Source organism: Phyllobates terribilis, unplaced genomic scaffold, assembly GCF_046119375.1.
Source record: "Phyllobates terribilis strain yellow unplaced genomic scaffold, ASM4611937v1 Scaffold_5__5_contigs__length_657084704, whole genome shotgun sequence".
Classification (NCBI taxonomy): Eukaryota; Metazoa; Chordata; class Amphibia; order Anura; family Dendrobatidae; genus Phyllobates; species Phyllobates terribilis.
This window is the reverse complement of record NW_027362765.1, coordinates 641,138,642-641,165,824: the sequence shown is the minus strand read 5'-3', so window position 1 is coordinate 641,165,824 and position 27,183 is coordinate 641,138,642. Positions and strand designations below refer to the sequence as shown.

The window sequence follows — 27,183 nt, the reverse complement described above, 5'->3', positions numbered from 1 at the left end:
TGGAACATTAGATTTGGTTTTCACTTATAACGTGGATATGCGCCAGTTAGTCATGGTATTAAACATAGCAGCTCTATCATTTCTATAGTGGCCACGGTCGAGTACTGCAAATACATCCCCTATTAAAATAAATAGGGAGTGGATCTGTAGTACCCGGCCGCAGCTACTATAGTTTTGATGAAGATGCTGAATTCCAGCTGGCCAGCCGTAACAGCCAATGGACCATCAATAAAAAAGCTTTTGCCAATCCCTTTAGTCTGAAAATAGTGGAAGAAATGTTAAATTCCTTTGTACTACTCAAAAACTTATCAGAAGACTTCACTTAGGATTGTTTATTGCTACATTCAAATTACTGAGTTTTTAGTACATTTTCCAATGGGATCTATACCACAAAAATAGTTATTTGCTCGTAACATTAAGGTGGAAACGTAACTTTATGCCGTGTGTGTATGTTAGGCATTCCACAATTTTTGGTCATTATATGACTTGTATACTGGACTTTCTTCCTCTGCCTGTTCATCTCAAATATTCAGCAGTCTATCAGCTAGTGAGTGGAGACTGCCTACTATGATATTTTCCATACACAGTGGAACAAGGATAGCGCTCGTGTTTCTTGATAGCACACATAGAGGCATCAGCAGGATGAAGGATATTTGACACCAGTGCTGAGTATAGCTGTGAATCCAGCTCCAGGGTGAGATAAAAAACCTCCAGCAGAGCTGTAGTATGGGTCTGTGTGTGCTTCTTTGCCTGTTCCTTCAGTCTGCTCCTTCCTCCTTCTCCTTTTCAGTTGGCAGTTTCTTATTTTGACCAAGTGGTTCTTTAGTGGAGATGAATCATATTTCTCTAAAAAGTTATATAACAAAGTTTCATACATTTGCTTGTACTTGATTTGATGCAACAAAGTGGTTATACCCATATCTCACAAGACAAAAGATAAGCCATTATTGTGCAGAATGTATGCTTGCTATACCTGCACATAAATAATGCTCACCTAAATGGAGACAACTAGCTCACTATCTAGGAATGGAGAATACACGGTTTTTGAATATGCACACTCAATACCACATGCTACAATCAGGGATAACTGTGTAGCAAATATATATATGTATAGAGTCTACATAAAAAACTATGGTCATGTATTATGTTTCATCCAGCAATGTCTTGTACTGACAAAAATAATAATAATAATAATAATAATAAAAACACTGATATCTGGATAATATCAAAATAATACAGATCCACCACTGAACATAAGCCGTAAACAGATCTTAAAAAATCAGATGGTTCCCTTCAGTTCACATTAGATTTTTAAGCTACAACATAAAGACACATATCATGCAGCACATCACTTTCAGCACAAATTATGTCAAAATTCAAATGTCCATTTTAGGGAAATACAACTCATGACTGTTGCAAGGCAAACAACAATTTTAAGGGTGTATGGACTTTCTGGTGTGTAACAAGAGTGGATTTTTGTGTAAAACACCTCCCACACTCTGAACATGCAAATGGTTTCTCCCCTCTATGGATCCTCTGATGTATGACCAATGTGGATTTTTGAGTGAAACTTTTGCCACATTCAGAACATGAAAACGGTTTCTCCCCTGTGTGGATTCTTTGATGGACCACAAGATCTGATTTCTGGGTGAACCGTTTTCCACAATCTGAGCATGAATAGGGTTTCTCCCCTGTGTGGCTTCTCTGGTGCACGAGAAGAACAGACCTCTGAATAAATGTTTTCCCACACTCTAAACATGAGAGAGGCTTTTCACCACTATGAATTCTCTGGTGTTTTAGAAGATGGGACTTCAGTGTGAAGATCTTTTCACAATCTAAACAGGGAAATTGTTGATCTTCAGTTAGCTCAGACTGATTTATCACATGATCAGGTTTCTCTCTGGGACTTTTTTCTTGATCAGTGCTGGACAGCTGTTGTTCACCTGTGTGAATTTTCTGGTGTTCCACTAGGGTTGTTTTGCGTGTGAAGCTTTTGTGACACTCAGAACACGAATATGGCTTTTCGCCTGTATGGATTCTTTGGTGTCTTACTAAACTGGACTTTCGAGTAAAACACTTATCACATAGAAAACAGGGAAATATTTTGTCACCTCTGTGAAATGTATTGTGTTTAACAGTATCTAAGTTATCTGGAAGCCATTCTCCATACATAGCAGAATCTGATGACAGTTCTCCACCGCGATACACGGAGTGAATATTTGGGTCACTTTCTTCCATAGAATCTTTGGTGGTGTTCTCTTCTGTAGTACAATGTTGAGATATAACCAGATGTCTGACTGAGGTGTTTCTGCTGCTGTGGGGTCCTTTTGATAAAAAATGAAATGTATTCATAAACGTGTCGATGTTAAAGAAAACAATTGTTAGTAAAAGTTTAATACAGCCCTTCACACCCAACATTAAATGTGACTATTCATTCACTGTATAGTCATTGTATCTAATGTTATCTAATGTCCTCGTTCTGCTGTCAATACCTTCATCTGTCAGATCAACACCTGTTTTCTTCTTCCCCAGAACAACTACTACAGAGGCTTTGCGAGTTTTGTGGAAAGTCTGGACCACACCTCCATTGCCTGATTTCCTCTGTAGTATAGACACAGCACAGTTGTCATTTGTGCTAGTCCATTCCACGACAATGGAAAGTTCAGACTTTCCACATCACTACTCATGTCTCTGCGATGGCCATTATGAGTAAGAAGAAAATTGTACAGTGACTATTCAAATGTTTAGTCGCATTTAACATAGAGGTGAAACACCATAAAGAGAAGACAGCATGAGAGCAAATAAAGAGGGTTCACCACAAGGTGCAAACCATTAATCAGCCTTAAAAATAGAAAAGCCAGATTAGTCTTTTCTCAAAAAACAACTATAGAAGTCAGCCCAGTTCTGTAAAATCATTCATTGGACAGATGAAACGAAGAGCAACCTGTACCAGAATTATGGGAAGAAGAAAGTATGGAGAAGGCTTGGAAAGGCTCATGATCCAAAGCTCACCACATGCTCTGTAAAACATGGTGGAGGCAGTGTGATGGCATAGGTATGCATGGATTCTAATGGCACTGGGTCACTGGTGTGTTTATTGATGATGTGACTGAAAACAGAAGCAACCAGATGAATTCTGAAGTGATCAGGGCTATACTTTCTGCTCAGATTTAGAAGCAACAAGGTTGTTTGGAAGGCACTTCACAGTACAGATGGACAATGACCAAAAACATACTGCGAAAGCAACCCTGGAGTTTTTAAGGCAAAAAAATTGAATATTTTGCAATGGCCAAGTAAATCCCAAGATCTCAACATCATTAAGCATGTATTTCACATGCTTAAAACAAAGTTTAAAGCAGAAAGACCTACAAAAAAAGAAACAACTGAAGTCAGCTGCAGTACAAGCCTGGTAAAGCATCACAGAGGAGGAAACCCAGCGTTTGGTGATGTCTATGGCTTCCAGACATCAGGCAGCCATTACAAGCAAAGGATTTTCTACCGAGTATTTGGATTGAGGAGGCTTTATAGAAAAATAGTTGCAATTCCTAACGATGGAGCGAATCATTCTCCCCGGTTCCTCTGCATGAGCGGTCAGGTGGATTACAGCGGGGGACATCTTCGGACAGGTGAGTATCAGGATTTTTTTATTTTATTCTTATTTCTACACCAGGACACAGCAGGAGAAGAATACTACTTTCATCATTGTCCCTTGCTCGCGCTGATCGCAGCGCAAGCAGGGGACAATGGTGAGGGCAGAGTTCAGCACCCAGCGCTTGGGAACAAAGCTAACTGTACACTGATTTCCAGGCGCCGGTACATCTCACACTGATGACACACGGATGTCACCCATGTGTCATCAGTGTGGGACATTTTGCAACCTGCGCAGCGTGAAAAAAACGGACATGTCAACATGTTTTGCCCACGGACACACGGTCTGTGGAAACACACTGACATGTGCACAGACCCATTCATTTGAATGGGTCTGCATGTGTATGTATCTCCGGTACGTGTGGAAACTGTCACCACACATTCCAGAGACACGGCCGTGTGAATGAGGCCTAACTCTGCTGCCTCATAATAGTGAATGCATACTATTCTAGGAAAATCTGTGCTCCAGAAGGCAGATAGCGATCCATCACTCCCGAGTCTCACTGTGTGGCTAAGCCGTACTGTACAGCCACATATGGGGTATTTCTACATTCAGCAAAAATTGTGACAAATTTTAGTGACATTTTTACCCATTTCCAAGTGTGAAAATATAAAATCTGGGGCTAAAACAAAACTTTGGTAAAAATGTAATTATTCTTTCTTCACCGCCCAATGGTGTAAAATTCTGTGAGGCACATGTGATGTCAACATACTCGCTGCACTCCTAGATGAATTCATTAACAGGTGTAGTTTGTAAAATGGGGTCTCTTATGGGGGGTTCTGCTGTTCTGGCACCTTAGGGGCTCTGCCAATGGGACAAGGCACCGTCAAACCAACCCAGCAAAATATGAACTTCAATATGGCATTTCTTCCCTTCTGAGCTTTGCACTGTGCCCCAAAAGTAGTTTTGGACCACATATGGGGTATCTGCGTGCTCAGGAGAAATTGCACAACAAATAGTAATCTAACAAGAAAAGAAAAACTAGCATTGAAGGATATAAAAAACAACACTAATATCGTAGTCCGTAAGGCTGATAAAGGGGGTGCCATCATTATCCTGGACTCTGATCTGTACCATCAATGTAATTTGTTGATGTTGCAAAACAGAGATATTTATGAGATTTTAGGAAGTGATCCTACGATTACATTTCAAAAGGAATTATTACATTTATTAAAGGAGGGTCTGGAGGATGGTGTGTTGTCACAGAAAATATTTGATTATTTATATGTTGACACCCCGATCACACCCATCTTCCATTCTCTCCCAAAAATCCATAAACCGGGATTCCCCCCGAAATTCCGACCGATTGTTTCTGGGATAGGGTCGATCAATGAGAAATTAGAGGCATGGGTGGACAGCATGCTCCAACCACTAGTGAGAAAGTTACCTGGTTATATTAAGGACACAAAGATGATACTACGAGTATTTGACAAATTTGTATGGGAAAGGAATTACAGCTGGTTGACAGCTGATGTTGAAGCCCAGTACCCCTCAATAGAGTTTGAAGTAGCTGTCCCAGCACGGAAATATTTTCTTGATAGGTACAGCAATTATGATTGTCCAACTAAATTATTTTTGGTAAATTCAGTGAAGTTCCTATTAAAACGTAACTTTTTCAGTTTTTGAGGAGTTTATTACAGTTATATGAAAAAGTTTGGGCACCCCTATTAATCTTAAGCTTAATGTTTTATAAAAATTGGTGTTTTTGCAACAGCTATTTCAGTTTGACATATGTAATAACTATTGGACACAGTAATGTTTCTGCCTTGAAATGAGGTTTATTGTACTAACAGAAAATGTGCAATCTGCATTCAAACAAAATTTGACAGGTGCATAAGTATGGGCACCTCACCAGAAAAGTGACATTAATATTTAGTAGATCCTCCTTTTGCAAAAATAGCAGCCTCTAGTCGCTTCCTGTAGCTTTTAATGATTTCCTGGATCCTGGATGAAGGTATTTTTGACCATTCCTCTTTACAAAACAATTCCAGTTCAGTTAAGTTTGATGGTCGCCGAGCATGGACAGCCCTCTTCAAATGATCCCACAGATGTTCAATGATATTCAGGTCTGGGGACTGGGATGGCCATTCCAGAACATTGTAATTGTTCCTCTGCATGAATGCCTAAGTAGATTTGGAGCGGTGTTTTGGATCATTGTCTTGCTGAAAGATCCATCCCCTGCGTAACTTCAACTATGTCACTGATTCTTGAACATTATTGTCAAGAATCTGCTGATACTGAGTGGAATCCATGCGTCCCTCAACTTTAACAAGATTCCCGGTGCCGGCATTGGCCACACAGCCCCAAAGCATGATGGAACCTCCACCAAATTTTACTGTGGGTAGCAAGTGTTTTTCTTGGAATGCTGTGTTTTTTTGCCGCCATGCATAACGCCTTTTTGTATGACCAAACAACTCAATCTTGGTTTCATCAGTCCACAGGACCTTCTTCCAAAAATAAATTGGCTTCTCCAAATGTGCTTTTGCATACCTCAGCCGACTCTGTTTGTGGCGTGCTTGCAGAAAAGACTTCTTTCGCATCACTCTCCCATACAGCTTCTCCTTGTGCAAAGTGCGTTGTATAGTTGACCGATGCACAGTGACATCATCTGCAGCAAGTTGATGCTGCAGCTCTCTGGAGGTGGTATGAGGATTGTCCTTGACTGATCTCACCATTCTTCTTCTCTGCCTTTCTGATGTTTTTCTTGGCCTGCCACTTCTGGCCTTAACAAGAACTGTCCCTGTATTCTTCCATTTCCTTACTATGTTCTTCACAGTGGAAACTGACAGGTTAAATCTCTGAGACAGCTTTTTGTATCCTTCCCCTGAACAACTATGTTGAATCATCTTTGTTTTCAGATCATTTGACAGTTGTTTTGAGGAGCCCATGATGCCACTCTTCAAAGGAGATTCAAACAGGAGAACAACTTGCAAGTGGCCACTTTAAGTAGCTTTTCTCATGATTGCATACACCTGGCTATGAAGTTCAAAGCTCAATGAGGTTACAAAACCAAAAAAAGTGCTTTAGTAAGTCAGTAAAAAGTAGGTAGGAGTATTTAAAACAAGAAAATGATAAGGGTGCCCATACTTATGCACCTGTCAAATTTTGTTTGAATGCAGATTGCACATTTTCTGTTAGTACATTAAACCTCATTTCAAGGCAGAAACATTACTGTGTCCAACAGTTATTACATATATCAAACTGAAATAGCTGTTGCAAAAACACAAATTTTTATAAAACATTAAGCTTAAGATTAATAGGGGTGCCCAAACTTTTTCATATAACTGTATCTCCAAAAACGAGGAGCGAGCATGGGTGGAAAATTTTCCCCTTCTTTAGCAAACATCACAATGGGTTATTGGGAGGAAACAGTTCTCTTTGCAGATACCAATCCATTTTTGGAGAGGATTACATGGATAGGTAGATATATTGATGACCTCCTGTTGGTGTGGAATGGTGATGATAATGATGCAAAAGAATTTATCTTTTTGAATAATAATAATTTCAATCTTAAATTTACTTATAATTATCAGGAAACCAAAATTAATTTTTTGGGTGTCATGCTACGCACCAACAGGGGGTCATCGCAAGTTGTGGTTCTTCCATACAATAAAGAAACTGATGTTAACAGCATTTTAAAACCCAATTCATGCCACCCTCGACACGTGGTGAATAATATCCCATACGGAGAACTATTAAGAGTACAAAGGAACTGCTTTGACCCTAAGTTAGTCAGTGGTGAAATAAAAAGGAAGTGTGAAAAACTTGAACTTAGAGGCTACTCTCATAAAACATTAAAACAAGCTGAAAGAAAAAGTGAGTAAAATCAACAGGGATTTTCTCATAAAAGATAATGTGAAAAAATTACCTATGGAAAATGACATTTATTTCACCACTCCATATAGCAGGGACTATAATAAAATTATTAATGTTATTAATTTTTTTTACCAATGCTGTACCAAGATATGAAAGTAAAAAAAAGTGCTAGAAAACAACCAAATCCGTTTCTCAGCCAAAAAAGCCCCTACAATCGGATCTTTGGTGTCACCCAACTTATTTATTGAAAATAAATCAAATATTGACGGGAACTGGCTAAAAAACACAGGTTTTTATGGTTGCGGCAAAAATATATGCATCAGCTGCAAACATATATCACTCACCAAATATCACCCACCTAACCCAGGAGGAAGTTCAGAAACGCCTAAATAATATCAAAATAGACAAGTCACCAGGCCCAGATGGCATACACCCCCGGGTACTAAAAGAATTAAGTAATGTGATAGACAGACCGCTGTATCTTATATTCAAGCACTCTTTATGGACAGGGACTGTCCCACTAGACTGGCGCCAAGCAAATGTGGTACCAATATTCAAAAAGGGGTCTAAAAGTGACCCTGGGAACTATAGACCAGTCAGCTTAACGTCTGTTGTGGGTAAATTGTTTGAAGGATTTCTTAGAGATGCTATTGTAGAATATCTTAATGATAATAACTGTCTAACTCCATATCAACATGGATTCATGAGGGATCGCTCCTGCCAAACAAACCTGATCGCCTTCTACGAGGAGGTGAGCTCACAGCTGGACCGGGGAGAGTCAGTGGATGTTGTATACCTGGACTTCTCCAAAGCGTTTGATACCGTGCCACACAAAAGGTTGGTATATAAAATGAGAATGCTTGGTCTGGGGGATAATGTGTGCAAGTGGGTAAATAGCTGGCTGAGTGATAGAAAGCAGAGGGTGGTTATCAATGGAGTAAGCTCAGGGTGTGTCAGGGTTACTAGCGGGGTGCCTCAAGGGTCTGTCTTGGGCCCTATATTATTTAATATATTTATTAATGATATAGTGGAAGGGTTGCATAGTAAAATAGCAATATTTGCAGATGATACTAAACTTTGTAAAGTAGTTAATACAGATGAGGATAGGGCACAGCTACAGGAGGATTTAGATAAATTGGGGAGTTGGGCCAAAAAATGGCAAATGGGGTTCAATGCCGATAAATGTAAGGTCATGCACATGGGAAAGAAAAACAGCAGTCACCCATACATATTAAATGGGAAACCGTTGGGGAAATCTGACATGGAGAAGGACCTGGGCGTCTTGGTTAACAGCAAATTAAATTGGAGTGCCCAGTGTCAGGCAGCAGCTGCGAAGGCAAATAGAGTCATGGCATGCATCAGAAGAGGAATACGGGCATATGATGAGAACATTGTTCTTCCTCTGTATAAAGCGCTGGTAAGGCCGCACTTAGAATATTGTGCACAGTTCTGGGCTCCGGTGCTCAGGAAAGACATATTGGAGCTAGAGAGGGTACAAAGGAGGGCGACTAAGGTAATAAAGGGAATGGAGGGACTAGAATACCCAGAGAGGTTGTCAAAATTAGGCCTATTTACGTTGGAAAAGAGAAGGCTTAGGGGAGACCTCATAAACATGTATAAATACATCAGGGGGCAGTACAGAGATCTCTCCCATGACCTGTTTATACCAAGGATGGTGACAAAGACGAGGGGGCACACTATGCGTCTGGAGGAAAGGAGGTTCCTGCACCAGCATAGAAGGGGATTCTTTACGGTCAGAGCCGTGAGACTCTGGAACTCTCTGGGAGAGGAAGTGGTGATGTCCAACTCACTTAATGAGTTCAAGAGAGGCCTGGACGCCTTTCTTGAGAACAATAAAATTACATCTTATGCTTAGTTAATTAATCCAGGGATTTAATCTGACTGCCAGATTGGTGTCGGGAAGTGAATTTTTCCTCAATGATATAAATTGGCCTATACCGCATGGGTTTTTTTTTTTGCCCTCCCCTGGATCAACGCTGCGGAATAGCAGCAGTGCACAAGAAATAGGCTGAACTGGATGGACGCTTGTCTTTTTTCGGCCTTATAAACTATGTAACTATGTAACTATATCATTAAAGTGCGGGGAACCAAGCAGGAGCGCTGCGCGGGCCGACAGAAGGTAAATATACATTTATTTTTTATTTTATTCTTGTTTTACAGCTTTTTTAATGGTACCTGGGTGTGGAGGAGAGTCTCCTGTCCTCTAGACCTGGGTACCATCCGCACATTAGAACGCGCCAATAGCGCAAGTACAGATGCAGTTGACGCACCCCTGGGCCTGTGTCGCGCAGCGTTGCGCACGCGGGAGCTTACCCGGAGCCGGATCTGTTGAGGGTAGTAGTCTTGTGGCGGTGACCCGGTCCGTGCCCAGGGAGTCAGACTAAGTGGCGCTGTATTAGCGGTAGATGTTGGACGACTACGCCACCCGTTGAATGCAGCTATGGAGCTGCCGCTGCAGGGCAGACCGCTGAGGCCGGTGGTAGGATTGTGCAGCGTGATAGTATAACCCCCAACGGGAGGCGTATGGCCTCAGGGCAGCCGACGTGGACGATGGGGGTAGCAGGAACCACTCGGAGACGGTACGGTGTAGTTCAGGGTCTTTACTGGTGACAAAGATAGACCCTCCCGGAGTACTGGCTAGCGATTGGGGCCTGGTCAGTCCTTGAGCAGATGGGATCTCCCCTGGCCAGGCGGAGTTGTAGGCCTCCCAAACTAACTGTACTCTTCTGGCTACCTTGCTAGAGGCGGGTAAAAGTAGCCCACGTCCCTGAGTGTGCCGTGTGGTGCTCACCCGTATGGCCGGTGACTCGGGGCTTTCTAGTAGCTTCCGCTCCACGACGGCGGTGCTGGTCCCATGCGTGTGACCGTGCCTTCGGGTTTCTTGGCCAGAGGACCTGGAATCCCCTGCCTGACGGATTCTGCTGCTGGGTAGGAGTTAGTCCCCACAGCCTCGGACTCCGGGTCCGGTAAGAAATCTTCTCAGTCAGGGCGAGCTCTGCAGCTGCCAGCCCCTGACTCCTTGTAACACTGCTCCCACAGAGCTCCTGATGTTCTGTTCCTATATTTGCTTCTTTTCTCTGTCTCTACTTCTTCTCTACTCACTAACCCTGCCTCAGCCCCAGGTTTATATAGGGGAAGTCCTTCCCCTCCCAGGACTGGGCAGGAGGTGTGGCATGCATAGGATTCCTGACCAAGAGACCTCCCACCTGCTCTCAGACATAACATTGCTGTTACTGTGGAAACCAGACCCCTGGGGTGCCACATTCCCCCCTAGTGAAATTTAGTACTCCGGGACTAAACATATTTTAGAAAAACATAACAAGATATAACAATAACAATACAATAAAGAAACACATAAAGGTGGTCACGGCATGTCCGTAACCGGGTGCAGTCCTTGAAGAAAGCAAGGTGTCCATTTCACCAAAACAGGGAGACGTAACCAGGTAGGGGTCTGTCCTGCCCCGAGTCCTTAACAGTCTTTAGTCCGTCCTGGGTTACGCTTCAACTATGTACACAGGATTCCCGGTAAATCCACCAAAGGCTCCTATAAACAACTAGAAACACATAATTATACACAAGCAACAAGAAAAACAGGTAACTACAAATAAAACAATTTATACACTTCAAATCCTCCAACGTGCGGGTAACTGGCCTCTAGTGGCCCTAGTGGACCTACGGAGCTGACTGTCTGGCCCTGAACTACAGGGTGTAGGAGCTGTTAAGGGTAAACTGGGCAGCGGTCTACGGGCCCTTTGGCTCACTAGGGATATGGCAGGCTCACTGCAAGCAGAGGGTTGATCCTCCTGGTCTGCTGGTGTGGGGTCTTCTGCCTCCTGGACCGGCTGTTCTTCCAGCTCTACCTGTTGCTCCGTAGGTGCTTGGGATGCTGGTTGGAGGAAGGTGAGTACGGGTACCACAACTGCACCATTGACTTGAGTCCAAGACCGAGGGAAGTCTCCGAGCACAGTACTAACCATATCTTCCCTTTCCTCTACGGGTCGATGGTCTTCTTGTTCCCCTTCAGGGTTCCGTAGCTGTTCAGGACACTTCTTCAGGTGATCCCGGGATACAATGGCTGTGGTCTCCCCTCCGTCTTTACTGATGGTACAGACCTTCGGGTTCTCGTGGCTTGAGGGCAGTACGGTGTACGGGTCCTTCTCCCACTGGTCGTCCAACTTGTGGAGCCGTCTTTTCCTCTTCAAGACCTGCTCTTCGGGCACCAGGGGAACAGCGGGAGCATACTGGTTGTAAGTTTTCTCTTGTCTCTCCCTAGCCTGACAGAGACTTCGCTCCACGCTCTCCTGTACTTTCCGGTACTGCTGCTGCCTCTCTGTGTCCCAGTCTGCTTCTGGTGAAGTGTCCTCGGGTGTCAGGACTCCCATTTCCAGGTCAACAGGTAACTTACCAGGTCTCGCCCTCATTAGGTAAGCCGGGGTACAGTTGGTGGAACCTACCGGGATGTGGTTGTATAGGTCCACCAGATCGGGCAGCTTCTCAGGCCACAGACTGCGTTCTTCCAGGGGCAACGTTTTCAGAAGATCCATTACCACCTGGTTCATTTTCTCACAAAGTCCATTAGTTTGCGGATGATAGGGTGTCGTCCTTATCTTCCGGCAGCCATACAGATTGCAGAATTCCTGGAAGACCTCCGCTTCAAAGGCAGGTCCCTGGTCCGTCAGCACTTGGTCCGGGTACCCGTGTGGACGGCAGAAGTGCTGCTGGAAGGCTCTAGCTGCTGTTTGAGCCGTTAAGTCCTTGACGGGGACGACAACCAAGAACCGGGAGTAATGATCCACGATGGTTAACGCGTAGACGTAGCCACTTCTGCTTGGGGTCAGTTTTACATGATCCAAGGCTACCAGTTCCAACGGCTGCCGGGTGACGATGGACTGCAGGGGAGTCTTCTGGCTGGCACGGTCCTTCCTCCTCAGGTTGCACGGGCCACAGTCTCTGCACCACCTCTCGATGGTTCCCCTCATGCCTACCCAATGGAACCGCCCGCGCAGCAGGAACTCCAGCTTCTTCCATCCGAAATGCCCAGCTCCATCGTGGTATGCCTCCATCACCATGGCTGCGTCTCGTCGTGGCACCACTACTTGCCAGATTAGTTCATGCGTCCGGGAGTTAACCATCCTGCGGCACAACTTCCCCTTGTAAAGGAACAGTCTACTCTTTTCTGCCCACAGTTGCTTGGCTTCCTCCGGAGCGTCTGGGTCAAGGCGAGCCTCTGGCCGAGTCAGCATCTCCTTCACCAGCCGGATGGCAGGATCACTGTCTTGCGTTTCCGCCCAGTTGTAGTGAGGTAAGGGGTTAAGCGTAGCGCCTTGCTTACTCCTTACCCGATGGGAATACTGGATAGTCCCATGACGGTGAAATGCGGGGAGTTCGACTTCTTCCAGTCCCTCTGGATCTTCTCCTACGTCCGGTAGGTTTGGCATCCTGGACAGGGCGTCCGCGTTGGTATTGGAGCGTCCTGCCCGGTATTTGATGGTGAACTCGTAGTTGGACAGGCGGGCCATCCATCTCTGCTCTAGGGCACCGAGTCTTGCCGTGTCCAGGTGTGTCAACGGGTTGTTATCCGTGTACACGACGAACCGGGAAGAAGCGAGGTAGTGCTTAAAGCGTTCGGTGACTGCCCACACCACTGCCAGGAACTCTAGCTTAAATGAGCTGTAATTCTCAGGGTTTCTCTCGGTGGGTCGCAGTTTTCGGCTGGCGTAAGCGATTACTCGCTCTTTCCCCTGCTGGATCTGGGACAGCACGGCTCCTAGCCCGATGTTACTTGCGTCGGTGTAGAGGATAAAGGGCTGGCTGTAATCCGGGTACGCCAGGATTTCATCCCCCGTGAGGGCCATCTTCAGCTGGCGGAAGGACTCTTCTTCCAACTTCTCCCATCTGAAGGGCGGCTTCTGGTTCTTGGCCTTTCGGGACTGGCCTATCAGGAGGTCCTGCATAGGAGCTGCCTTTTTGGTGAAACCGGGGATGAACCTGCGGTAGTAGCCTACCAACCCGAGGAACTGCCGCACTTCCTTTACACTGGAGGGACTTGGCCATTCCTTAATTGCGGTGATCTTATCAGGGTCGGGAGCCACTCCGTCAGCGCTCACCACGTGTCCCAGGTACTGCACCTTTGGTTTCAGGAGGTGACACTTGGAGGGTTTCACCTTTAGGCCGTAGCTTGCCAGAGCTTCGAACACTTCCGCCAGGTGTTTCAGGTGGTCCTCATAAGTCTTAGAATATACGATGACATCGTCCAGGTACAACAGGACCGTCTCGAAGTTTCTGTGGCCCAGACAGCACTCCATTAATCGTTGGAAGGTTCCTGGTGCGTTGCAGAGTCCGAACGGCATGCAGGTAAACTCGCTAAGTCCCATCGGGGTGGTGAATGCGGTCTTCTCCCGGTCCGCCTCTGCTACAGGAACCTGCCAGTACCCACTAGTGAGATCCAAGGTAGAGAAGAAGTTAGCAGATCTTAAAGCAGCCAAAGACTCCTCTATCCTTGGTAAGGGGTACGCATCCTTGTGTGTGATACGGTTGATTTTCCGGTAATCTACACACATCCTCATGGTGTTGTCTTTCTTTTTGACTAAGACTAGTGGAGCTGCCCAGGGGCTACAGCTATCCCTGATCACCCCAGCCTCCTTCATGTCTCTAAGCATCCCCTTGGCGTGTTGGTAGTGTGCAGGGGGTACGGGTCGATACCTCTCTTTTATGGGAGGATGGTCTCCCGTGGGGATGTGGTGTTCTACCCCCTTGACTCGCCCGAAGTCTAACGGGTGTTTACTAAACACTCTCTCGTACTCTTGAACCACCCGATAGACTCCCTGTTTCTGGTGTGAGGGAGTGGAGTCAGTACCCAAATGTAGTTGCTGACACCAGTCCTCCATTGTTTTCTTAGAGCCGTTACCTTCCTCCGGGTGAGATGGAGGCAAGGGTTCCACAGATTGTATAGCATTTTGGTTAATGGTATATAATTTGGCTAGCGTGGCATACCGGGGCAGGTACACTTCCCTCTTCCCGATATTGATTATGCGAACGGGCACCCTCCCATGGCGTACATTAACCACCCACCGTGCTGTCAAGATGGTGGGCCTACTGTCTGAGTAAACTGGTTCTACCATTGCCTGGTAATCTCTACCTCTCAGACCAATAGCTGCCCGGCACCAAATCATCATTTCACTTTTTGGGGGCATGGCAATAGGGAAAGGGTCACACATTCTCACGCTACCAATCTCACCGCCGGAGAGTTCCACCTGTTGCCGTCGCATCAGTGCCCGGATCTCTTTTTGAAGCACTCGCTGCTCGCCGGAGCTGGCGTTCTTGGCAACCTGCTGTAAAAGGAAAATCACCTCTGCAAGACAATTTTCAATTACATTAGTTCCTAGAGTTATCTTTGGGTGACTCTCGTGTTTGTCAATGTCTACAATGATCAGTCCCTGTGCTGCCAGTTCAACTCTACCAATTTTAATGGTCACCTCTTTAAATCCGATCTGTGGCACGGGCTGACCATTGCTGGCGATGATACTCAAGTCGTCGTCAGGGTAGCGGGTAATATCCGAGTCATTCCAGTACTGCTTGAAGAGCACGTACGGGATGGTGGTGACCTGTGACCCGGTGTCCAGTAGGGCACTCATAGGAATGCCATCCAGTACCACAGGCAAGACTGGACGTCCTCCCACATATTTGTCGCGCCAGTTCGATGGGCCTGATGATCTTTTTCCTAGGGGTTGGCCCTCTACCCTAGGTTGTGCCAGTTTAAAGGACAGTACCTTGCCATATGTCCAGGTTGATTACAGCGGCGGCAGATGGGTCGTCCGTCCTCGTTGTATCGGTCGCTGGGTCTTCCTCTGGCCGGTGGGGTCCTCCTTGGTCGACGCCACGGGATGTCCTCCGGTCCGGATGCCAGCTGGATCTTCCCTGGAGTAGAAACCTATAAAGACTGCACAGTTCGGGTTAGCGCAGCAACGCTTTTAGCTAGCTCTTGGACCTGATGGTGCAGGTCTGGAGCCGGGTCATTGCTCAAAGCCTGCGCATCAGCTCCCACAGGCCCTGCCGACAAGGGCGCCGCCTCCTGGTGGTAAGTGGTAGTGGGGCGTCTGTGGGTCACAACGCCACCTGGTGCCGGTTCTCGGAGCACCCGGATGGCTCTGTCCTTGAACTGTGCAAATCCCAGATGAGGGTCCTGTAAGGCCATTGCCCGCAACTGGGTTCGGTGGGCATTGCAATATAAACCCTCTATAAATTGTTCAGTCAACAGCCTGTCCTCGTCTCCCACGCCGTCAGGGTCGGTCTGCTTAATGGCTCTCAGGGCTTCTTGTAGGTTTAATGCATAGTCCCTTATACTCTCATGTGCCCGCTGTTTGCACCCGTAGAATCTGAGCTTGATCTCGGCTGAGGTGCGGGTATCAAAGGTGTCCCTCAGCCGGGCCAGTATCCCTGCGACAGTCCTCCCCCCAGGTGGCCAGGACTTTACCTCCCTTTGGGCTGCCCCGGTTAATTGGGCCACCAGGATGCTCACTTTTTGCTCTTCTGTAAGGGGGTACACCTGGAAGAGGCTATCCAGCTTTTCTCTAAAGTCATGCAGGGTATGCGATTCCCCTGAGTACTGGGGTAGCCAGGCTGCCCCCGGGATATAGGGCATGGTGAAAGGCATGACCGCAACAGCGGTGGCGCTGGCGGGGGTTGAAGCGGTGAAGCTCTCCTCCGTATCCGACATCCTTCTCCCCCCTAGTGGACCGTGGCCTACCTTGCGATGATCCTCTTCCGTAGGCCGCGGCTCCGCAGTGGATCGTCAGGGTTGAGGACCTTCCGTCGCGCTCCTGTGACGTCGGCGTCTGCTGGGCTCCTTCCAGGACCTTACGCAACGTCCGGACGTGAGGCGGGACTTCAGTTCTTGCGCGCTTTCGGAGTCCACGCCCCTCTTCTTCCCGCGCGGCGTCCTCAAGATGGCGTCCAATGGCGGGAAACCTCCACGGATGGCGGGAAGAAGGCCGAAGATGGCGCCGGATGGCGGGAAAACTTCGCGGATGGCGGGAAGAATGTAGAAGATGGCGCCGGATGGCGGGAATCTTCACCACTGGTAAGTTTGAACAGTCTTTTTCAGGCACGCAGTACCCGGTGGTTGCGGGCACGAAATCCTGCCGACTACGCCAAAAGTTGACGCACCCCTGGGCCTGTGTCGCGCAGCGTTGCGCACGCGGGAGCTTACCCGGAGCCGGATCTGTTAAGGGTAGTAGTCTCGTGGCGGTGACCCGGTCCGTGCCCAGGGAGTCAGACTAAGTGGCGCTGTATTAGCGGTAGATGTTGGACGACTACGCCACCCGTTGAATGCAGCTATGGAGCTGCCGCTGCAGGGCAGACCGCTGAGGCCGGTGGTAGGATTGTGCAGCGTGATAGTATAACCCCCAACGGGAGGGGTATGGCCTCAGGGCAGCCGACGTGGACGATGGGGGTAGCAGGAACCACTCGGAGACGGTACGGTGTAGTTCAGGGTCTTTACTGGTGACAAAGATAGACCCTCCCGGAGTACTGGCTAGCGATTGGGGCCTGGTCAGTCCTTGAGCAGATGGGATCTCCCCTGGCCAGGCGGAGTTGTAGGCCTCCCAAACTAACTGTACTCTTCTGGCTACCTTGCTAGAGGCGGGTAAAAGTAGCCCACGTCCCTGAGTGTGCCGTGTGGTGCTCACCCGTATGGCCGGTGACTCGGGGCCTTCTAGTAGCTTCCGCTCCACGACGGCGGTGCTGGTCCCATGCGTGTGACCGTGCCTTCGGGTTTCTTGGCCAGAGGACCTGGAATCCCCTGCCTGACGGATTCTGCTGCTGGGTAGGAGTTAGTCCCCACAGCCTCGGACTCCGGGTCCGGTAAGAAATCTTCTCAGTCAGGGCGAGCTCTGCAGCTGCCAGCCCCTGACTCCTTGTAACACTGCTCCCACAGAGCTCCTGATGTTCTGTTCCTATATTTGCTTCTTTTCTCTGTCTCTACTTCTTCTCTACTCACTAACCCTGCCTCAGCCCCAGGTTTATATAGGGGAAGTCCTTCCCCTCCCAGGACTGGGCAGGAGGTGTGGCATGCATAGGATTCCTGACCAAGAGACCTCCCACCTGCTCTCAGACATAACATTGCTGTTACTGTGGAAACCAGACCCCTGGGGTGCCACACAGTCTTGCGGAATTGGCGCGTTCTAATGCAAGTCAATGGCGGCAAAAACGCCGCGTTTACGCAAAATTAATTGACATGCTGCGGATTTTTGAGCGCAGCGTTTACGCTGCGGAAAAATCCGCATCATGGGCACAGCACATGCAGATTTCAATTGGGGAACATTGCTGCCGTTCTACCATGCGTTTTTAATGCGTTTCTGCAGCTGCAAAAACGCAGTGGAAACGCATTAAATACGCATCGTGTGAACTCAGCCTTATAGAGAAATAAGTGGAGGAGAGATTAATAATACATTAATAACAGGTCATTGTGAACAAAAAGTTATCAATTTCTTTCTTTTTTGACAGCAAACTAAGTAATTTTTCTTTTCATATATACTAATAAATAATACCAACATATCTTTTGTATACAGCAATGGATAATTGAAAATAATAGTTTTATTATATACGGCAGTACGATATATATCAGGGATCCTCAAACTACGGCCCGTGGGCCACATGTGGCCCGCGGAGGACTTTTATCCGGCCCGCCGGGCTATGGGCGGAGGAGAGGAGAGCGGTGCCATTGTCCGCCCTTCCCCCTGCTTGCTCAGGGCCCCGGCAGGCGGATACCTCTCCCCGTGCCTCTGCAGATCCGCTGTCTTCCTGCTCTGCGCTTCCTGTGACGTCTCAGGTCAGAGGGCGCGGTGACGTCTTTACACCGCGCCCTCCCGAGTGCCGTCACAGGAAGCGCAGAGCTGGACAACGTTGCCGCGACCCTGGAGTCCAGACCAGAGCAGCGGCAGCAAGTGAGAAGTGAGGCGAGTATTGGATTTTTTTTTTTTTATGTATGGAGGCATAGGTCATTATATGGGGGGGGGTGACATCCTGCAAGGGGTATCATATGGGGGGCTGACATCCTTCATGGGGTATGATATGGGGGGTGACATCCTGCATGGAACATTATATGGAGTGGGAAAGGGACATCCTACATGGGGCATTATATGGGGGGAAAGGGACATCCTGCATGGGGCATAATATGGGGGGGGGGGTGACATGCTGCATGGGGCATTTTATGGGGGGGGGGAGGGTGACATGCTGCATGGGGCATTATATGGGGGAGGAGGGTGACATGCTGCATGGGGCATTATATGGGGGGGTGACATGCTGCATGGGGCATTATATGGGGGGGTGACATGCTGCATGGGGCATTATATGGGGGGGTGACATGCTGCATGGGGCATTATATGGGGGGTGACATGCTGCATGGGGCATTATAAAGACAGGGGAGTGATATCCTGCATGGGGCATTATATGGGGAGTGATATCCTGCATGGGGCATTATACGGGGGGGTGACATCCTGCATGGGGCATTATATGGGGGGGTGACATCCTGCATGGGGCATGATATGGGGGGTGACATCCTGCATGGGGCATGATATGGGGGGGGTGACATCCTGCATGGGGTATTATATGGGGAGGAAAGGGACATCCTGCATGGAGCATTATAAAGACAGGGGAGTGATATCTTGCATGGGGCATTATATGGTGTGAGAAAGGGACATCCTGAATGGGGCATTATATGGGGGGTGGCATCCAGCATGGGGCATTATAAGGAGGGGGAACAGCCTGCATGGGGCATTATAAGGGGGGGAACAGCCTGCATATGGCATTATAAGGGGGAAACAGCCTGCCTATTGGGAACATTTACCTGCCCATTGAGGACCTATGCTGCCTATTGGGGATATTTACCTGCCTATTGGGGACCTATGCTGCCTATTGGGTACATTTACCTGCCTATTGGAGACCTATGCTGCCTATTGGGGATATTTACCTGCCTATTGGGGACCTATGCTGCCTATTGGGGACCTATGCTGCCTATTGGGTACAGTTACCTACCTATTGAAATACCGGTTGATTTAACTTTACTTGTTCTTCATTTTAAATATTGTATTTGTTCCTGTATAGTTTTTTTTACTTCAAAATAAGATATGTGCAGTGTGCATAGGAATTTGTTCATAGTTTTTAAAAAAAACTATATTCCGCCCTCCAATGGTCTGAGGGACCATGAACTGGCCCCCTGTTTACAAAGTTTGAGGACCCCTGATACATATGAATATCTAGATGAAAGCTGGAATAAACCAGACAAATTAAACTGGTCACCTCCCGCTGTGGGAGATTTTTATTCAGCTATACATACATATATTTTGTTGGTATATATTGTGTTTCGTATACTTATTACTGTTTCCAACATACAGAATCTATACTGTTCAGCTAATTTGTTTCAATTCTCTTGCCAGAAACTTCAATGTCAGGACTTTTATTATAAAGTCTGTAGCATTAAATAACCACAAAAAGAAAAAAGCCTGTCTCCAACATGGAAACGAAGATGGAACACCCGAACATCACAAGAATTAATTAGTTAACTGTACGGACTTCCTTTGTCAGTTTGCTGTTCTTTTGTATTTATACCCTGCCTGTATTCCAATGTATGTACCATGATTAAGGCTTTTTTTTACTCTGTTTGCCCACATGGTGTGAATTGGCTCTCTTTGTAAGTGCATTTTTTATAGAAATATCATCCTTCAAATAAATGGAAATTTTAATTACACCACATCACTGGAGTCTCCTCACTCGCTGGATTTTGGTCTGAAGTTGTGTTCAATGCAGCAGCCTGCTGCTATCCGAGCAGAAAGGAAGAAACACCGGGAAGGAGTTTATAGGTGAGCGGACTTCATCATTTTCTTTGTATAACAAATGTTGGGGTCCACTTTTTCCTGTAACCCTTAATTTTTTTGGGGGGCTAAAATAACATTTTTGTGGAAAAAAATTAGATTTTTATTTTTTTTATTTTCACAAGTCAACTTTATAATTTTCTGTGAAGCACCTGGGGGTTCAAGGTGCTTACCACACATCTAGATAAATTCATTGGGGAGTATAGGTTACAAAAAGGGGGCACTTGTTAGGCATTTCCACTGTTTAGGCACATCAGGGTCTCTGCAAACGCAACATGATACCCGCAGCCCATTCCATTAAAGTCGGCGTTCCAAAACGTCACTCCTTTCCTTCCGAACCCTGACGTACGCCAAAACAATGGTTTTCCCCCACATATGGGGTATCATCATACTCGGGAGAAATTGCACAACTTCTGGGGTCCAATTTCTCCTGTTACCCTTGTAAAAATAAAAAATTGGGGCTACAAGATCATTTTTGTGGAAAAAAGTGATTTTTTTTATTTTCATGGCTTTACGTTATAAACATTTGTAAAACACTTGGGGCTTCAAAGTGCTCACAACACATCTAGATAAGTTCCTTAAGGGGTCTAGTTTCCAAAATGGTGTCACTTGTGGGGGGTTTCCACTGTTTAGGCACATCAGGGGCTCCCCAAACGCAACATGGCGTCTGCTAATTATTCAAGCAGATTTTACATTCAAAAAGTCTCTTCTGAGCCCTGCCGTGTGCCCAAACAGTGGTCTTCCCCCACATATGGGGTATCTGCGTGCTCAGGAGAAATTGCACAACAATTTTTAGGGTCTATTTTTTCCTGTTACCCATGCAAAAATAAAAACAAATTGAGTCTAAAGTAACATTTTTGTGAAAAAAAAGTTTAAATGTTCATTGTTTTCTTCCACATTCCAAAAATTCCTGTGAAGCACAAGAAGGGTTAATAAACTTCTTGAATGTGGTTTTGAGCACCTTGAGGGGTGCAGTTTTTAGAATGGTGTCACTTTTGGGTCTCATAAAGGCCCCTCAAAGTCACTTCAAATGTGATGTGGTCCCTAAAAAATGGTTTTGTAAATTTTGTCGGAAAGATGAGAAATCTCTGGTCAATTTTTAACCCTTATAACTTCCTAACAAAAAAAACTTTTGGTTCCAAAATTGTGCTGATGTAAAGTAGACATGTGGGAAATGTTATTTATTAACTACCGTATTTTTCGGACTATAAGGCTATGTACCCATGATGCAGAAATGCTCCGGCTTTTTCCTGAGCGTTTCTGCATCTCCCTGGCAGAAAAAATGCATACGGATTTTAAATGCATTTTTCCTGCCAGGGACAAGTGGAAGTGAAGCGTTTTGATCATGTGAATTCGCATGCGGGTTGTCAAGTGCTTTCCAAGCGATTTTAGCAACACTTGGAAAGTGCTTGACAACTTGGTCACACTATATAAATCCGGCATGGATTTTATATAGTGTGACCAAGTTAGTTAAAAAAAAGAATAAAAATGGTAAAAAAAAACAAAAAAAAACATTATACTCACCTTCCGATGGCCCCAGGTCTCCTTATCCGATGCGTCCGGTCTTCCCGGTGTCTCGCGGTTGTGTAAAAGGACTTTCCATGACGTAATTTAGTCATGTGACAGGTCACGCGACCGCCGATGTCAGCGGTCACGTGACCCGTCACATGACTAGATGACGTCATGGCAGGTCCTTTTAGACCATCGCAAGCTGCCGGGGAGCCAGGATGCATCGCTATGGAGACCGGAGGACATCAGAAGGTGAGTATAATGTATATTTTTTATTTTAATTCTTTTTTTTTTTTTACAGGTACTATGGTACCCGGGTCTGGAGGAGAGTCTCCTCTTCTCAAGACCCGGGTACCATCCGCACATTGAATCGCTTAATATCCGCATGTGCACGTGTAGTGATGCATTGAATCGCTTAACCCCTTCAGGACCCAGCCTATTTTGACCCTAAAGACCTTGGCATTTTTGTCAATTCTGACCAGTGTCCCTTTACGAAGTAAAAACTCTGGAACACTTCAACGGATCCTAGCGATTCTGAGATTGTTTTTTCGTGACATATTGGGCTTCATGTTAGTATTAAATTTAGGTCGATAATATTTGCGTTTATTTGTGAAAAAATCAAAAATATGGGAAAAATTTTGAAAATTTTGCAATTTTCAAATTTTGAATTTTTATTCTGCTAAACTAGAGAGTGATGTGACACAAAATAGTTAATAAATAACATTTCCCACATGTCTACTTTACATCAGCACAATTTTGGAAAAAAAAATTTTTTGGTAGGAAGTTAGAAGGGTTCAAAGTTCATCAGCAAATTTTCTTTTTTCCAGCAAAATTTGCAAAGCCATTTTTTTTAGTGACCACATCACATTTGAAGTCCCATGACAGAAAACACCCAAAAGTGACACCATTCCAAAAACTGCACCCCTCAAGCTACTCAAAACTACATTCATGAAGATTATTAACCCTTCAGGTGCATCACAGGAACTAAAGCAACATGGAAGAAAAAAATGAACATTTTAATTTTTCTAACAAAATTTTTTTTCTAGCCTAAATTTTTTAATTTTCACATGGGTAACAGGGTAAATTGCATCCTAAAATTTGTTGGGCATTTTCTCCTGAGTAAACCAATACCTCATATGTGGTCATAAACCACTGTTTGGGCACACGACAGGGCTCAGAAGGGAAGGAGCGCCATTTCACTTTTTGATTGGAAAATTAGCTCCAAAAGTCAAATTGCGCTCCTTCCCTTCTGAGCCCTGCCATGCGCCCAAACAGTGGTTTATGACCACATATGAGGTATCGGTGTACTCAGGAGAAATTGCCCAACAAATTTTAGGATGCATTTTATCCTGTTACCTATGTGAAAATTAAAAAAAATAGGCTAAAAGAAATTTTTTGTAAAAAAAAAAAAAGTATTTTTAATTTTTACGGATTAATTTGTGAAGCACCTGGGGGTTCCAAGTGCTCACTATGCATCTAGATAGGTGCCTTGGGGGGTCTAGTTTCCAAAATGGGGTCAATTGTGGGGGAGCTCCAATGTTTAGGCACACAGGGCCTCTCGAAACGCAACATGGTGTCCGCTAACAATTTGAGCCGAAATTGTTAGCGTACACCATGTTGCGTTTAAAGAGCTCCTGTGTGCCTAAACATTGGAGCTCCCCCATAAGTGACCCCATTTTGGAAACTAGACCCCCCAAGGCACCTATCTAGATGCATAGTGAGCACTTGGAACCCCCAGGTGCTTCACAAATTGATTCGTAAAAATGAAAAAGTGGAAAAAAAAATACTTTTTCATTTTTACGGATTAATTTGTGAAGCACCTGGGGGTTCCAAGTGCTCACTATGGATCTAGATAGGTGCCTTGGGGGGTCTAGTTTCCAAAATGGGGTCACTTGTGGGGGAGCTCCAATGTTTTGGCACACAGGGCCTCTCCAAACGCAACATGGTGTCCGCTAACAATTTGAGCCGAAATTGTTAGCGTACACCATGTTGCGTTTAAAGAGCTCCTGTGTGCCTAAAAATTGGAGCTCACCCATAAGTGACCCCATTTTGGAAACTAGACCCCCCAAGGCACCTATCTAGATGCATAGTGAGCACTTGGAACCCCCAGGTACTTCACAAATTGATTCGTAAAAATGAAAAAGTGGAAAAAAAAATACTTTTTCATTTTTACAAATCAATTTGTGAAGCACCTGGGGGTTCCAAGTGCTCACTATGCATCTAGATAGGTGCCTTGGGGGGTCTAGTTTCCAAAATGGGGTCACTTGTGGGGGAGCTCCAATGTTTAGGTACACAGGGCCTCTCCAAACGCAACATGGTGTCCGCTAACAATTTGAGCCGAAATTGTTAGCGTACACCATGTTGCGTTTAAAGAGCTCCTGTGTGCCTAAACATTGGGGCTCCCCCATAACTGACCCCATTTTGGAAACTAGACCCCCCAAGGCACCTATCTAGATGCATAGTGAGCACTTGGAACCCCCAGGTGCTTCACAAATTGATTCGTAAAAATGAAAAAGTGGAAAAAAAAATACTTTTTCATTTTTACGGATTAATTTGTGTAGCACCTGGGGGTTCCAAGTGCTCACAATGCATCTAGATAGGTGCCTTGGGGGGTCTAGTTTCCAAAATGGGGTCACTTGTGGGGGAGCTCCAATGTTTCGGCACACAGGGGCTGTCCAAACACGACATGGTGTCCGCTAACAAATTGGAACCATGTTGCGTTTGGAGAGCCCCTGTGTGTGTAAACATTGGAGCTCCCCCATAAGTGACCCCATTTTGGAAACTAGATCCCCCAAGGCACCTATCTAGATGCATAGTGAGCAGTTGGAACCCCCAGGTGCTTCACAAATTGATTCGTAAAAATGAAAAAGTGGAAAAAAAATACTTTTTCATTTTTACGAATCAATTTGTGAAGCACTTGGGGGTTCCAAGTGCTCACTATGCATCTAGATAGGTGCCTTGGGGGTTCTAGTTTCCAAAATGGGGTGACTTGTGGGGGAGCTCCAATGTTTCGGCACACAGGGGCTGTCCAAACACGACATGGTGTCCGCTAACAAATTGGAACCATGTTGCGTTTGGAGAGCCCCTGTGTGTAAACATTGAAGCTCCCCCACAAGTGACCCTATTTTGGAAACTAGACCCCCCAGGGAACTTATCTAGTTGTAGTGTATGTGAGTTTGGTGTGTGGTGTGGTGTATACACCACACACACACACAAACAACCTCACATACACTACAACACACACACCAACCTGACATAGGTTGGTGTGTGTTGTAGTGTACGTGAGGTTGTAGTGTGTGTGCGTGATGTTTTGTATGTCATGCTAGTGTGGGTGAGTTCTGTAGGGAAGGTCAGGATGTGTTTAGTCCGGGGACATGTGATGAATTTTGAAACATTCATTCAAACACAGTCCCGGTTTATCAGGACACGTTTCACATTGGAAAGGGGTGACCTTTCTTATCCCCCTTTTATGGCAGACCCGGCACCTTTTTCTTACCGTGACCTCACCAGGAAAATGTTGCCCTGGTACCACACGGGAGACTCGAGTTCCAGGGGTGCTGGGGCCCGCTTCTTCTTCGCTTCTAAAAATCAGGGCCTTTATCACCGCCTCCTGGAAGTTGAGGAAGGTGTTGGTGGTCTGGCCTGCACATCGTGACAGCACGTATGCGTTATACAGTGCCATTTGAACGATGTGCACGGCCAGTTTTTTATACCAGACTTTCGCCTTCCTCATCGCACTGTAGGGCTGGAGGACTTGATCAGAAAGATCAACTCCCCCCATGTGCTTGTTGTACCCCAGGGCACAGTCCGGTTTGCGGACCGGTGCTGGGGTACCTCTAACGTTGGTGGCCGTGGTGCCGGGACCATGGATTGTGGTCAAGAAAAAGACGTCCCTTTTGTCTTTGTACTTCACCACAACCATGTTGCCGCTACATTGAGCTCGGCTCTCACCCTTTGGGAAAACCTGCTCAATTAGCGTCAAAGGGAGACCCCTCTGGGTTCTGAGCACAGTACCGCAAGCGGCGGTAGCTCTGGCAGAGAGGGACTGAAATAGGGGAATGCTTGTATAAAAGTTATCAACGTATAGATGGTAACCTTTATCAAGCAGTGGGCGGATCAAATCCCACACTATTTTCCCACTTACCTTCAGAGCAGGTGGACATTCTGGGGGCTGAATCCTCGAATCCTTTCCTTCGTAAACTCTAAAGCTGTGAGTGTACCCTGAGGCACTCTCGCACAGCTTGTAGAGCTTTATTCCGTACCTGGCCCTCTTACTGGGCAGGTATTGTCGGAATTGAAGCCTCCCTTTGAAGTGGATGAGGGATTCATCCACAGAAATTTCCCTTTGGGGAACGTACACTTCAGCAAACTTCTTGCTGAAGTGTTCTATGACCGGACGAATTTTGAACAGTCTGTCAAAATTCGGGTCATCGCGGGGAAGGCTGTCCGTGTTATCCCTGAAATGTAAAAATTTGTGAATGACCTCAAATCTTTTGCGGGTCATGACCATTCCGAACACTGGAGTTTGATATAAAATATCGGTACTCCAGTATTGACGGATTTCTGGTTTCTTCACAATCCCCATGTGAAGTACCAGTCCCCAATATTTTAACATTTCTACTGAGTCAACGGGACTCCAAGTAGAAAACATTGAATTTGGGTTTGCAGACAAAAATTGTTGGGCGTAAATGTTAGTCTGCTCCACCATGAGACTGACAATGGCCTCAGAGAAATAGACTTTGAAAAAGTCTATTTCCCTGAGGTTTGCGGTCTCAAACTGGATTCCTGATTGGGGAAGGAAATCAGGAATCCGCGGAGCGTAATTTTCAGGGACGGGGGTCCACACCGGGGCACTGGTGCTAGGTTGGGCGTGACTAGCACCAGGTTGAGGGTTACTTACAGATGGCTGTGGGTCTTCTTCCACGGCCTCCGGACGATGCCTTGACCTCTGACGTCGTCTTGGTGCCGGCTCGGTGTCACTGGAGGAGGAAGAATGAGAGGAATAGAGGAACGTGGGGTCCTCTCCCTCACTATCAGCTTCGGAGGCAATAAATGAATATGCCTCCTCAGCTGAGTACGCCCTAGGGCGGGACGGGCGGGACATTTTGTGTGCTGTGGGGAAAAAAAAAATCTAAACTTTATTATTAGTATGAGTGTACGTGTGTATGTGTGAGTGCTTGGTGTAAATCACGTGTGGGGGCGGTCAGGCGCACGGGGCGCAGGAGGGGGCACGGTCAGGCGCACGGGGCACAGGAGGGGGCACGGTCAGGCGCACAGGGCACAGGAGGGGGCGCACGGGGCGCAGGAGGGGGCGCAGTC

The 27,183-nt window shown here is 46.3% G+C and overlaps 1 protein-coding gene across 1 annotated transcript in view; it reads right to left on the bottom strand.

Annotated features, from left to right (window-relative positions):
* Positions 1-702: 702 nt before the first annotated feature.
* LOC141273820 (uncharacterized) overlaps positions 703-27,183 on the bottom strand; it is a 64,813-nt gene continuing 38,332 nt past the window's right edge. The window contains exon 7 of the mRNA XM_073686200.1: positions 703-2,324. Coding sequence (XP_073542301.1) covers positions 1,405-2,324 — 920 coding nt within the window. The 3' untranslated portion in view covers positions 703-1,404. The remainder of the gene's footprint in view (positions 2,325-27,183) is intronic.